Here is a 14782-nt window from a genome sequence, read left to right on the forward strand (position 1 = left end):
ACGGTTAATCCTCCTAGAAGTAATTATAGAGAAGAATTACTCTTCAAGCAAATTTGAGTCGAGACTTAATGTCTCCAGCAAAGTTTTCGAAAGTGCTATTTCAAACAACTTTGTCAAAGACATAAATATCCCACATATTCAGAGTATCGAAATATAGTAGTAGAAAACCTTTACAACAAGCTATTCTGAAATTACTGTATTTGATAAATCACTTCTGCGGTAATTAAATAATAAATTCACATTGCGTTCAAGGTGCCTTTGAAGCTTACAAAAAAAGTAAGGGAACTGGATTTAAAACAAATAATTCCCAGGGATTAAAAGGATTTAAAAACACAAAGAGTGATTCCATTTTCAGGAGCTAGCATCAATTCGGCGCTGGCTTAGTCCGCCCACCAAGTTAGTGTCGGATTCTGATGAGATGAAGTCGAAACGCAAGTTTCAGTTCCATCCATCCATAATTTAGTTATAGGTTTTGTGTTCTCAACTCGCAATGATTGTTTCAAACAATTTTATCCGTAGCGCAGAAAAAAATAGTTTTCACCTACATTTTTCTTCACTAAGGAGAAATATAGCAGGCCTAGTCCATTTAAATCCCTATATGTTGAATTCATGTAGCCTTCATATTTTCAACAAAATTGTTTGAAATGACATTATCAAAAACTTTGCTGAAGGCACCATGTCTCTTAATATTTTTGCAAAATTAATTCACCATAATTACCTCAATGAGAATTAATCACTAAAATTTCTATATCAAAGCAGGCGCTGTTTTATGTTGATAACTTCCCGAAGTTGTCAAACCTTCAAAGTCTAGGATTATTATATTAGGTGATCTTGAACGTTGAATTTTTTTTAGATCATTTATCCCGCTTTAAAAGATCGCAATTTTTGACTTCATTGACATTTTATACAAGAAAATAATCTATAGAGATTTGAAAACTGTTCCATGTTGATCCTTCTTGTTTGTGGACTGGAATGACATCTGTTAGACTACTTATGTATTTGAATTTTCAATAATTTATCAAACTCATATTAAATTTTAGCATTTTTTCAAAAAATTTGCGATTCTCATCAAAACCCCCTCCAAACCAAATTTCTGGCTACGCCACTGAACAGATTCTTGCGTGATTTGGGAAATAATCATAACAATTGTGTAGCAGATTCCGTAGAGGATACGATTACCGTAAATTTTGATAGAAATGATTTTGAAAGCACATTAATTAGCCGTGCTTTGATTGGTGGTTTACTTGTTAGCACCGCCTTTTTGGCGATGAACCACATTTGAGATACGTAAAATGAATTGTCTGTAGGAAAATGTTTTCAGTTTGAATTTGATCATCGTTAAAATCAGTTCGTTTACCGCCGGCGACCCGCATCGTTAGTTCCTGGAAGGAACGCTCCCCGTTAGCAGCAACAAACAAAGGTGCTCTCAAAATTGCCTCCATCACTAGTCGCGTACAGAAGTCGCATTGTTATTGGCAAGGAAACGGTGACTAATATTAACAACAAACGGTCCTTATTGGGACCACAAAATCATTCTCAGAAGAATTACAAATGAAATTTCCATTTCGTGCTTTGGTAAAAAACTTTCCTCTTATCGGGTTAGTTATCTTCTATAATAGTATCCGAAAAATGTGCGATAAAACAAATAAACTGACTAATTGGATGGAAGCAAGAAAATACCTACAAAAATTTGAATCAGAAAAGTGACCTTGACGGAAAAATGCTTCGATCGTTTCTAAGTGTTTAGCAACCGATTTGTTTTCCTGCCTTGATTATTTGCGCTGTGCTGTACGGAACAAACAGATTTTTAGCGCGATTTGTTGGGAAATAATCACAATTGTGTAGTAGATTCCGTAGCGGATACGATTACCGTAAATTTTGATAGAAATGATTTTGAAAGCACATTAATTAGCCGTGCTTTGATTGGTGGTTTACTTGTTAGCACCGCCTTTTTGGCGATGAACCACATTTGAGATACGTAAAACGAATTGTCTGTAGGAAAACGTTTTCAGTTTGCATTTGATCATCGTTGAAATCAGTTCGTTTACTGCCGGCGACCCGCTTCGTTAGTTCCTGGAAGGAACGCTCCCCGTTAGCAGCAACAAACAAAGGTGCTCTCAAAATTGTCTCCATCACTAGTCGCGTATAGAAGTCACATTGTTATTTGCAAGGAAACGGTGAAATAATATTAACAACAAACGGTCCTTATTAGGACCACTAAATCGTTCTCAGAAGAATTACAAATGAAATTTCCATTTCGTGCTTTGGTAAATAACTTCTCTCTTATCGGGTTAGATATCTTCTATAATAATATCCGAAAAATGTGCGATAAAACAAATAAACTGACCAATTGGATGGAAGCAAAAAAAAACCCACAAAAATTTGAATCAGAAAAGTGACATTGATGGAAAAATGCTTCGATCGTTTCTTTGGCAACTGAAGTTGCCGATTTGTTTTCCAACGTCAATTATTTGCGCGGTGCTGTACGGAACAAACAGATTTTTGCGCGATTTTTTGGAAATAATCAAAACAATTGTGTAGTAGACTCCGTAAAGGATACGATTTGTTACTTTTTGTGTGTACTCCTAAATAAGTCGATGGCATTACAGGATGTATCCACGAATAATATAGCTGGCTCACAAAAATGGTCGCATTTTTAATGTCATCGCGGTCCTATCTTGTACACAACCCTTTAATTTTTTTTACCCAACAAAATGAAAAATGTGTCTGTGTAGTGTACTTACTATTTTTAGTTAGAGGCCTAAACAACACTTTGTATCCCTGAAGTAATCCGTTATGGTATTGTGGCGCAGGTTCATGCCATTGAACTTTGATGCTTTGTGCCGACAGACTTAAACATGAAACATTTTGAGGGGGGGCTTCTGGGACATCTTCTAAAGTAGTGCCATATGCAATTGGGCTCCAAGGACTCGCTGCAATTGCGTTGTAGGTGCGAATCTTTACAGCATATCTAGTAAACTTTCTCAAGTTAGATATAGTGATTTTAGTTGTAGCCCAACCGTTTGCTGTGAAGCTTAAGTTTTTTGTATTAACAAAATAAATGTTCTGCTTTTCTTCCAAACAGCTGATTGTATATCCAAGCAGTTCTCCATTCCACGACTGTTTATTAGGAATCTGCCATGTCACTATTAGTTGTCCTAAGCCACCTGATTTTATCTTTAAATTATTTGGCGGCTCAGTAGGAGCTTCTTCTTGAGTTTTGAATACAATAGGATTTGTAAAAGATGAACTTTCAATTTCGTTGATAGCTAGTATTCGTATGAGATATTGAGTTGCTGGATGTAATCCATTAACGAAAGCTTCATCTCGAGTAGTACTGTCAGCGCTGAAAATAAAATTAAGTTAAAAACTGTCTAAGTTTGATGAAGTAGTTGGTCTACAATTTTACATTAAATCGAACGTTTCTTGAACTTCACATCCATCATTTCTCGACAAACATATGATTACGGCGTAAAATCCAACTGTCAAAATACTCTTTAAAGGAAAATTCCATACAAACCGTTACTGGCCGAAAATAGTTCACAGTACTAAATGAAAGAGAAAACTTTCTTCTTCTGTTTACTGCCAATATTTGTGATGGGCGAGTGATCGTTTGTCTGGAATTTTCATCCAAAGTGAATGTTTTTTTGAAAAATGAGGCTTGTTTGTAACGAAAAACCGTTTAGTTGAACTTCAAGTTGGTAAAATGCAGAGTTTGCATAATTTCCATTTCCGCCTCTTTTATTCTGTTGTGGTTTATATGGACTCAAGACCGAAAATGTCAATGCATAAAAGTAACAGCAGAAGAAACGAGAAGCAACCAGAAAAAGATGGGTGGGTAATGTCTGAGACATAACCGGAGTGAGTAGAATACACTTTAAGCAGTTACTACAAATGCTACAATTTTGACTCTGATAGTTTGTATTGAAACCAGTTATTTCGTTATTTCTAATGGAAATACCGAAATATCGGTGCACATAAATCGAAATCTAAAATATTCGAACATATTTATCCTCATATGTAACCCTGAAAAGAGCATGTGAAGTGAAACAGTGAAACAATTCAACAGTAGATAATCGGATAAACTTGTACCGTTATTTCGCTATTTCCTTTAGAAATAACGAAATAACTTATTTTAATAAAACCTTTCAGAAATTAGTAAAAATTGCAGTATTCTTATTAACGGCGTAAAGTGCATGCTACTTCATTACAAGGTTAGACAATTCGGTTGGTTGTTTTTATCTCTCTGTGCTAATATTGTGTTTTTATCGTTTTTTCGGATTTATTCGTTAAGGATTACTACATATCTGACGCATTTTTCATCACTGCATCGGTACAGTACAACGTTGTTTGTCAAATTATATCGATAAATCGCCAAAAACTTCACCGCTTTCGCTCTGTGTTGAGATCGTACGGAAAAAAAGCAATGGAGCTTTTTTGTTGTGCTTGAACTTGCAGTCTTGACAAGGAAGATGAAATAGCCTTTGTAAATCATCTTTCCATCTCAAATGTGCTCACCAGTCAGCAGAAATTCGTGACACTGTATCTGGATCTTCACAATTGTTTTTGATGTGCAAAGCTTGTACGAAAATGATGGCGAACGGTTGTTTTCGTCAACTTATTTCATCCACGAACAATGCAATGCAGTCAATGGTTGATGAGCAGAACAAGGTGTTGGACGAACTGAAGAATGAAATTGCACTCAACACTACGAAGATCCAAGTTACAAGTTAACGTGTACGAGGTTCTTTTTAAAAAAAAGACAACCGTCTCTGTCCACAGACTAATTAAAAGTGATTTTATTTCGATTAATTTGCTTTACAGAGGCCTCACTGCTAACCTGGACAAACCTATAAACGCTGACGGTGCTCCTACGTGTCGGAGCCACGGGTCTGCTGCGTCAGTACTATGTGTGTCGCCTGGTTAGGGCTTCGGCTCGTAACACGCGCATCCGTTTGCGCTGTTCAATATAATTTTTTGCGTCTGGGTTCGGTGGTAACTCCTCCGTCCTGAGGTATTGAACCTCCTGGTTCAATAATATATCAATTTCTCCAAATATCTTCGATTGTTGGCTGTTTGTAGAAGAATACTACTAGGTCTGGTTTATCTGATAGTTTCCTTGGATTCTCCGTTGTAATGTTAATTGAAGTAGCTTTCTGTCTGGATTTGATGAGGATGTAAACACTCAATAATATGATTGCTGAAGATGTCAGGGAGTCCTCCCCAAAGTGTCCATGACGTATGATAGAACTTTGTTTGAAGATGGTCCAATTTTTTGTATTGCCTAGATGCAGATCCTCTAGCATCTCTAGGTTTATTGATTTTATTAATTGAATTTTAGTGACGTCTACGTTGATCGCAGATGCAAATAATGGTTGTTCGACTGTTTTCACTTCCATGTTGGTAAACGTGAAGTTTTGGAATGTAATTGTGCAATTTTTATAAATTACCATGTATGACCCTTCTAGCTTTTTACTAGCGGCTCCACAGGTATTCTGGAGAGTATTGTTTACATCGTTAAACAACAGAGTGGTTGGTCCCATTTCTATTACTGCCACATGTTGCAGAGAATGCTCAAATAAGCATTGGCTGGGCTGACTGTTTATCAGATTTGCTATGCATTGATCTTCTGAGGCATCTTTGATAGCTGAAGATTTGCAGATTGTCCAATCGTTAAACTTTTGGCATTTGGCGGTTTGATATAGTTTGGCTTGGTGTTTAAGATAATGCGAACCCTGTAGTATAATTCTCTCGTGGGATTTAACTATTGGTTCAACGTGAAGATATTCGAAGCTGGCTTCGCTGAATTTGGGGATGCCGATGATGTAAAAGATGAACGATCCATTGGTGACTATGGCAATGGGGTGTTTGTCCAGGCTTATGATTTCCAGGGAAGCAAGGATTGGGGTGAAGGAAAAAAGGCTGGAAGTAGATTGGGAAGCAATGTATTAGTTGGATTAATCATGAGGATATATGATGCTTGTACATTATTGCCTACGAATGTTGTTTTTTATGTTTGATTTGTGAATTTTTGCATTTCGCTCATTTGTGAAGGTTGTATTACGATTCTCCTGTACATTTTGCTTTTTAAATATGTTTTGTGCTTTGCTTTGAAAATTTTGTCTTTTACAAATACTGGTTGTCCTGTTCTAAGCTCTGGAATCTCTGATCTTTTTTTGTTGTGTTGATTTAATTGCTTTGCCTGAGTTTTTCTTAACTGTACTAAAATGTCATCATACTGCTTTGATTTCCTCTGGTGTAACATCTTTATTATTTATTCCTAAAAGAATTTCTTTAGTCGTTCTTCCAGTGGAAGAATGTATTGTATTATTATATTTTTCTACTACTATACACATAAGAGTTTTGCAATTCATGTCGGGAGAAATATTTTTTTGAATTCGGTACATTTCTGTAATTGTGGAATGAAATCGTTCTACCGGTCCATTAACTTCAGATTTATTGCTTGGTGTTGTGAAAACTCTAATGTTTAAATCTAGCATCATTCCTCTTATATCAGGGGATAGGAAGGCCTTTTTAATTGTCTGTAACGACAGATGAAGGGATTATATTGGAGGTTATCGTATCATGGAAAGCTTTTCTGGTATGAATGACGTTTCGTGACCTTATGGGTATCATTCGACCGTACTTGGAGAATTTGTCGATACTTGACAGGAAATAATTATTATCAGTTTGATAAATGTCTATATGTAGGATTTCAAAAGGGAAATTGGGAATGGGATTTTCTTATAATTTTATTACTAGGGGTTGTCGATCATATTTCGATCGATTGCAGAGATCGCAAATGCGCACAAATTGACGTACTTTATCGGTTATTTTAGGAAAGTAGAATTTCCTTAAAGTTTGTTGTTTATTCTCGTCTATTCCGATAATAACGATAATAACGATAATAACCAAGGAGACCAAGAAATCCTCTCAGTTGTTTGAGATTCTCAGGTTCTGGCCATTTTTTAATCACGTCGATTTTTTTGGGATTGGGTTGAATACCTTCTTCAGCAATGATATAGCCAAGAAGTTCGGCAGACTTCCGTAGAAACTCGGATTTGTCTAATTGTACTTTTAAATTTTCTTTGTTTAGCGTGTGTAAGACCAATTTTAAATTTTGCATGTGTTCGTCTAGAGTTTTTCCGAAAACTACAACGTCGTCCATGTACACATAACAAATTTTTCCAATGTGGTCGCGAAGCACGTCGTCCATCGCTCTCTGGAAAATGGCTGGAGCATTTCTCAAACCAAATGGCATTCATAAAAATTCATATTTGCCGTTATTGGTTGAAAATTCTGTTTTTTCTATGTCTTTTGGGTTTAATTTGATTTGGTGAAACCCGGAGGCTAAATCTAAAGTTGTGAAATAACTGTTACCTCCTAGCTGATCAAGAATATTCGAAATTTCAGGCGTTGGGTATCTTTCCGAAATTGTTTTTTGGTTTAATTTGCGAAAGTCAATAACGAGGCGGAATTTTTGTTCTCATGATGCGTCCATTTTTTTGGGTACTATCCAGACTGGGGAGTTCCATGGTGATCGTGATGATCTAATGATCCCGTCATTTAGTAATTTTGATATTTGCTTCTCTACTTCTTCTTTATATGCGAAAGGGTATGGGTATGATTTTTGATATACCGGAATATTGTCTTCCGTTCTGATGTCACATTCGACTTGCGTCGAGCATGACAATTTATTGTCAGGTGTTTGAAATACTTCTTCTAATTTTTCGAGTTCTGTCATCAGTGCATCTTTTCTTTTGTAGATAAATGAGAAGTTCTGATTTTTTGTTTTAAATTTAAAGCCTGACTTCTAGGATTTGCTTGGGGATGATATAAGTGAATTGGTATCTCGAACAAATTTCCTTTATTGGTACAAACCTGAAGTATGGGTGCATAGCTAGTGAAATAGATTGCTTGCCAAATATAATTTCGGTGCCAAGAATACCATCGAAATAAGGGTGGAAATCAAGAACAATAAAATTAAATTGTTTTGTAATCAATGGATGAAAAGGATTTAATACAATTGTTTCGTTAACTACACTACTGCCAGTCACTCCTCTTACAGCTTCCGTAAGGGTGCTCAAAATTGGTTCTCCTGAATTATAAGCCCATTTTTTGGATATTAAATTTATGTTTGCTCTGGTGTCCAGTAAAAATTTGATATCACCTTTGCTGGTCGGTACTTTAATGTATGGGAGAGCGTTTGGCGCTATTCGAACCATTCGCTGACCCATTTCGAATCTTCTAAAAAATTAACTTCTTCTGAAGTTTCAGGTGCGGTTTCCTCTTTAGTTTCTTCATCGTTTTCGGCTTGAGCATTAAAGTGATCTTCACTGATTTCTGAAGTTTCTTCAAGCCAAGTTTGGTATTCTTCTGAGTCTGGGTAAATGTCTGTAAGATTTGCGAATCGTTTGGGAGCGGAGTTAGTATGCTGCATTAAGCTTGAAGATGGTCGTGCCATTTTGAAATCGGGCCTATTGCCATAATTAACCTGTCTTGAGCTAATTGAATTGTCGACTTCCATTGATTCGTGATTATTTTGCTTTGGGAAAAAGGTCCGGTTTGGGGCAAAAACGTTTCTTGGTTGAGGATCAGGATGAACAGCAGGATTTCTTTGCTGATAATTCGGTTGAGAAAACTGTCTGAAAACAGGAGGAGTTTAGATCCGGTTGCGGCCGGAAAAGTCATAATTAATCGTCGTGGTGGTACGTTTGGTGGAGGATGGTTCATTGGGAGGTTTCCTCTGGGAGCAGGGATAGGAAGTTTCTCCATTCTTTTGAATGGTTCATTTCTTGCATCTAAGTTAAGGTATTCCACACAATAGTGGTAAGCTTAGGCAAGGCTTTGTGGTCTATAGTTTTTGCAGAAATGAGTAAGTGGCTCTCCTAGTCCTCTAATGAAGGTGTCTAGGGCCAATTTGTTGTACAACTTGATTAGAGCTATCTCGTGACCTCTCCACTCGTCGTCCATTGATATCGTTGAGCTTATCAGGGTCACCATTTCCCTAATCCGACTGTAGTATGTTTCTATGGATTCTGATCTTGCTCGACTCATGCTTTTGAGTTGATTATATAAAGTGATCAGATCCCTTTTGTCTGCGTAATATGACCACAGAACTTCTTTCATACTCTCCCACTCAAGGGGAGTATTATTGGTGATTAGCACATCGTTTGCTTCGTTTTTTATTTTTCGTCGGATGGTGCGCAAAATCAATTGGTAATGAAAAGTTTCGCGCAGATCATTAAATAATTCAAGCATATCCTCGACATCGAGGATCCACTGAGAAAGGTTTCTCGGGTTGCCATAAAACTCTGGCAAGTCTGAAACGATCGCTGGTATTCGACCACGATCATGAAAATTCATGCTTGTGTCTATTGCATATCGCTGCCGTGGCACTGGTGGTGACGGCGCTGGTGGCAACGGCACTGGTTCTGGGTTTGGAGGGCTTGTCATGTTTCGGGATAAGGTTAGGTATTGGATACGTCGTATGAGATCGTCCGTTTTGGTCCAGTATTTTGTTAATAATGTCACAGTTAAGTTTTTGTTGGTTTATGTTAGTTCACTCGCGCACTTGTGTGATATGCAGTGATTCGGTTACGGTTCCACCCTGGTGGTCCGGCCTAGTCACTCTTAATTAGTAAGGGTTATCTTTTTAGGAACGAACAGGAAGCAGTTCCGTTTTGGTTGGGTTTTAGTTTTATGTGTTATGTAAAAAAAGGGTTTTCTTTAACTTACAGTGGTAGAAGGAGCGGAATAATCATTCCGTCGCGGCAACGATTAGATTCCTGGCCGTGTTGTTTTCCTCGGATAGGTAGGTCCTGTAGAGCGGAATCCTTTGCGCTCTGATACCGAAAGTCGCCGAGTTGATCTGCGATGGTCTTCGCTGGGTACCAAATTCTCCTAGGAGGCAGCTGGGATTCACTTTGTCCTAACGTAAGACTTATACTATTGCTCTTCAATTCCCGTTTTCGGGCGCCAGTTACAAGTTAACGTGTACTAGGTTCTTTAAAAAAAAAGACAACCGTCTCTGTCCACGGACTAATTAAAAGTGATTTTATTTCGATTAATTTGTTTTACAGGGGCCTCACTGCTAACCTGGACAAACCTATAAACGCTGACGCTGCTCCTACGTATCGGTGCCACGGGTTTGCTGCGTCAGTACTATGTGTGTCGCCTGTTTAGGGCTTCGGCTGGTAACACGCGCATCCGTTTACGCGTGCAATATAATTTTTTGCGTCTGGGTATGTGTTCGGTGGTAACTTCCATACAATACTCCAGCGAACGCCTTTTCCCACCACACCACGGAGAGCACGACTAAACCCAAATTCACGCAAGAGACCACGGCTGTTAATCCCGGATGAACCACCGCACCGCGAAAACATTTTCGAAGGTACGAAAGATATTGAACCGGACGACGCCATACCATTGGCGGCAGCTAAAAAGGATGAACAGTTTTGGCTGTACTTATCTGGTTTCGATCCTCAAGGAACAGTGCATCATATCGAAAAGCTGATCAGGAACAATTTAAAAACAGACACAGCTGTGGACGTTGTTAAAATTGTACCTAAAGGCAGAACACTTGATGAACTTTCGTTCGTATCGTTCAAAGCTAGTATTGATTTGCAGCTGAAAGATTTATCCCTATCCAAATCAACATGGCAGAAGGGAATTGTTTTCCGACCATTTGATTTCCATTTGATTTCGTCGAACACACGTAATATTTTTCGCTTCTTGCCAACACCAGCAGACACTAAATCACAATAAGCCACTCTTCGCAAGTTCCTACTGTCACACAGAAAGTTCTACTAAATTACTACTGAATTACCAGCTGATTTAACCTGAATCCGCACACCTTCGGCGGCACATCGGTTTTCTGCTACCAACAGACGTGGTCCGAATCATGAAAACAGTTACCGTTCAATCTCGCTTTATTATCAGAACACGCGCGGAATCCGGACTAAGATAAATAAGTTACTATTAAATCTTTCTCAGTGCGATTATGACGTTATTGCTTTAAAGAAACTTGGCTGAACAACGACGTTTCAAACTCTGAGCTAGCTCTGAACTATACTATTTACCGTTGTGATAGAAACCCCCAAACCAGTCAGCACAGACGAGGAGGGCGGGTGCTGATAGCAGTACAAAACGGCCATTCAGAGCTCTGCTATTTGTATTGCTGACTGTGATCAATTGGAGCAGATTATCGTTCGCATCTCATCACCAAACTTTGATATGATAGTGTGCTGTATTTATCTGTCGCCCAACAGTGAGCCCCTGTTGTGCGAGCAACATGCAATATGTGTGAAAAAATTAATTAATCTTGCGGGTGATCGTGGTGTGGTTTTGACTGTTGGGGATTATAATCTCCCTCAATTATGCTGGATGTCGGATGAAAATTTGAACTGTATGCTACGTGTATGCTGTAATTACGCTGGATCTCGGATGAAAATTTGAACTGAACTGCTGGTAAATGCTTCGTCTGAACAGGAAATATACCTGGTTGAGTCGGTTATGGCCAACGGAATGCCTCAAATAAACAATCTCGAAACCGTAAACGAGAGACTTCTTGACTTAGCGTTCATTAGTGACACTGATTGCGTTGGATTGTGTGAGCCACCGTTACCATTGCTGAAGATCGACCAACATCACCGGCCTTTTATCTTGCTATTCGAGCTTGACGTTGTTAAGCAAAACGCTCCTGGTATTGTTGATGATCCCCTTGGCTTTGATTTTACCCGCTGTGATTTTGAGAGGCTCAACACATTGTTCGCCGAAGTTCATTGGGAGGAATTTCTTGTTGCTTACTGTATTAATGAAGCTATGACAAATATGTATGACAAAATGTATGCTATATTTCGTGATGTTGTTCCTGTGAAGCGACCCCGTCGTCCGCGTGGTAAAAAGCAGCCTTGGTGGAATAACGAGCTACAGAATCTACGGAACCGTCTTCGCAAGGTTAGAAAATGATACTTTCACTGGAGAGATGATCGGCACAAAGCTGAGCTGCATGCCATTGAGAGCGAATATAACTCTTTGCTTGCGCATTGCTTTCGCTGCTATATTCATCGCACGGAGGAGAACCTGAAGCAGGACCCCAATTCATTTTGGTCATTTGTAAGAAGTCGTAAGCAGTCGTCCGAAATCCCACAACGTGTTAGTTACAACGTAAGTACACCCGAGTCCCCGATTTAATCGGCAAATCTATTCTCATCCTTTTTTCAAAGTGTGCAAAGTAATAACCGACCACCTTTGTCTGAAGCATATTTGAATAGTCTGCCGTTGTTCGATTTGAATATGTCGCCAATCAATTTCTCGCCGCGTGATGTGGAGCTGAAGTTGCAGTCTATTGATGGCTCTAATGGTGCTGGTCCGGATAGCTTATCGCCTATCTTCTTCAAGAGCTATGCTGTAACGTTGGGTGTTCCTGCGAGTATAATTTTCAACGGGTCATTGTCCGAAGGCATTTTCCCGAGTATCTGGAAGACATCATCTATTACACCGATCCACATGGCAGGTAGCATCCACGATGTTGAAAATTATCAAGCCATTTCAATTTTGAGTTGCTCACCGAAAATTTTTGAAAGCCTCGTTCACGATTTGCTGTACCCGAAGGTTCACCACATCACTTCCGAGTGGCAGCATGGATTTGTGAGAAGACGTTAGACGAGTACTAATCTTAAGGCGTACGTTTTGTCACTTAATAACACGCTTGGAAAACGTCAGCAGGTTGATGCCGTTTACACTGATAATATAAATTCGTAAATATAATGAAATTGATCATGCAATGCACGAATTCATTCGTCGTTTTCTGCAACGAAGCATTTTCGTGCATTGTAAATAGTAGGTTTCGTTCATTTCATGAACAAGAATGACCGCTTGGTGAACGAAAGCTTTCGTAAATTTTACATATTTGGTATAAGGGAATGTAGTCTAGGTTGGGACGGGTTTGTTTAGAGGCTGATATCTTGTTTCCATGACAATATTTTTTAGCTTGTAGTACACTATTTTGTAGATATATTATGTGGCTTAATGTCTGCGAATGGAAGATGTTTACTTGCAATCTTAAATAAGACTCAGGATCAATTTTCTACATGACGGCAAAATGGCCAAAAAAAGTGTCGTATAGGTTGGGACACTTCAAACCATTTAAATAATTAAAGGCAATTTAAACTTTAATACATTATATTTATTTTTTGGTTAATATTTATTTGTTAATTGGTACTTTAAAAAATAATAAGTAACTGAAAGAATTATTTATTTCCATTTGACAAAGTTAATCTGACTACCAGTTTTCACATTTAAAACTTGTACGCATGCGTAATTGTATGGTGTCCCAACCTATACGACACGCTTGTCCCAACAAATTTTTCGAAGAAAAAAAATCCATTGCAGCAGACATAAAACCCTGATCGGTAACAACATTTTAGTTACTTCTTAACGCCTTAAAATTATTTACTTTGAAATTTAAATGAAAAATATTCAATTTAGGATGGCGCAAAAATCAGCACAACAAAAGATTTTTTGCTCGTTTTTTGACACTGCTTAGTGCAGCTGTGACAATAATTAACTATAACTTCAACTTGGTATAAAAAGTGAGCTACGATCGAGCCTAGTATGTGCTAAAAATAACAGATGGCAACACTGCATAGGAACGAAAATATCGAGCTGTCCCAACCTATACAGCGTCCCAACCTATACGACAATCCCTTACACTGCACGAATGTTATTGTTGATAATGACATTATTTTTCGTGAATGAAACGAAATGTTTCGTTTATTTTAATAAACGTTTGTGTATATTACGAACGATTTCGTTTATTTGTTTATTTGTTGTGCCGTCACCAACCCTTGGCCCCAATGGTGGTAACTGAAACTAATTACATTTCAGAATACGCATTATTTTAGTTTTTATCGAATTCCTTGTCAGGTTGAAGTCAAACGCCGTCGCCACATTGTTAAACACACACTGTAGTCCGGTAACAGCGCTCTGGCGCCCATAGTTAGTTCTCCTGAACGGTACTCGCAGAAGAGAGTTATTGCGCAAAGCTCGAACGCGAGCTTGAAGATCGAGGGGTCCAAGGATTGTAGGGCAATCCACCCTGGCAGACAATAAGTCCGAGACGAACAGGGCTCGAGAGCAGTCCCTACGGATGCTTAGAGTATCGAGCTGTATTAACTGACAACGGTTTTCGTAGCTTTACAGCTGAAATCTGTTTTGCCAGCTTTACAGCTGAAATCTGTTTTTGTCGGAGTGCTAAGCGTATGAACCGGCGTTGGACGACCTCGATTCTGTCGACACCGTTCTGGTAGTAAGGGTTCCAAACAGCAGAACAATATTCCAGTGTTGAGCAAACCAGCGCGCAATAGAGAGATTTTAAACAGTATACGTCCTCAAAGTTTTTCGCTTTTCGGAAGATGAACCCAAGCTGTCTTAAAGCCTTATCCCCAATGGATGATGTATGTGGTTTGAACGTTAGTGCCGAATCCATGATGACTCCGAGATCCTTGACCGTAGAGTGTCTTGGAATACTCGAGTCGAAGAGATGGTAGTTAAATTGAATCGGATGGCGTTTTCGCGCGAACGCAACGATTGAGCATTTGCTCGGGTTTAAAACCATTCTGTTTAGATCACACCACGTACTAAAGCTCTTCTAAGCTGTTCCAGTATTGAGGGATAGCACAAAGACTCGCCGAAGTGGTTCAAGAAGCCCAGTGATGCACTTTTTGACAAAAATCGAGGGAACGCCATCTGGGCCCGGGGAACTAGATGCTTTCAGCTT

At 38.7% G+C, this 14782-nt stretch overlaps 1 protein-coding gene across 19 annotated transcripts in view; it reads right to left on the bottom strand.

The window, feature by feature from the left end:
* LOC131689361 (cell adhesion molecule Dscam2) overlaps positions 1 to 14782 on the bottom strand; it is a 1607414-nt gene that overhangs the window by 604890 nt on the left and 987742 nt on the right. For all 19 annotated transcript variants that reach the window (XR_009305380.1, XR_009305379.1, XM_058974402.1 and 16 more), the window contains one exon: positions 2745 to 3346. Coding sequence is in view for 17 of the 19 variants with exons in the window: in XM_058974402.1 (XP_058830385.1) it covers positions 2745 to 3346 (602 nt within the window). In the remaining 2 variants the exon portion in view is untranslated. The remainder of the gene's footprint in view (positions 1 to 2744; positions 3347 to 14782) is intronic.

Source organism: Topomyia yanbarensis, chromosome 3 (genome assembly GCF_030247195.1).
Source record: "Topomyia yanbarensis strain Yona2022 chromosome 3, ASM3024719v1, whole genome shotgun sequence".
Lineage (NCBI taxonomy): Eukaryota > Metazoa > Arthropoda > Insecta > Diptera > Culicidae > Topomyia > Topomyia yanbarensis.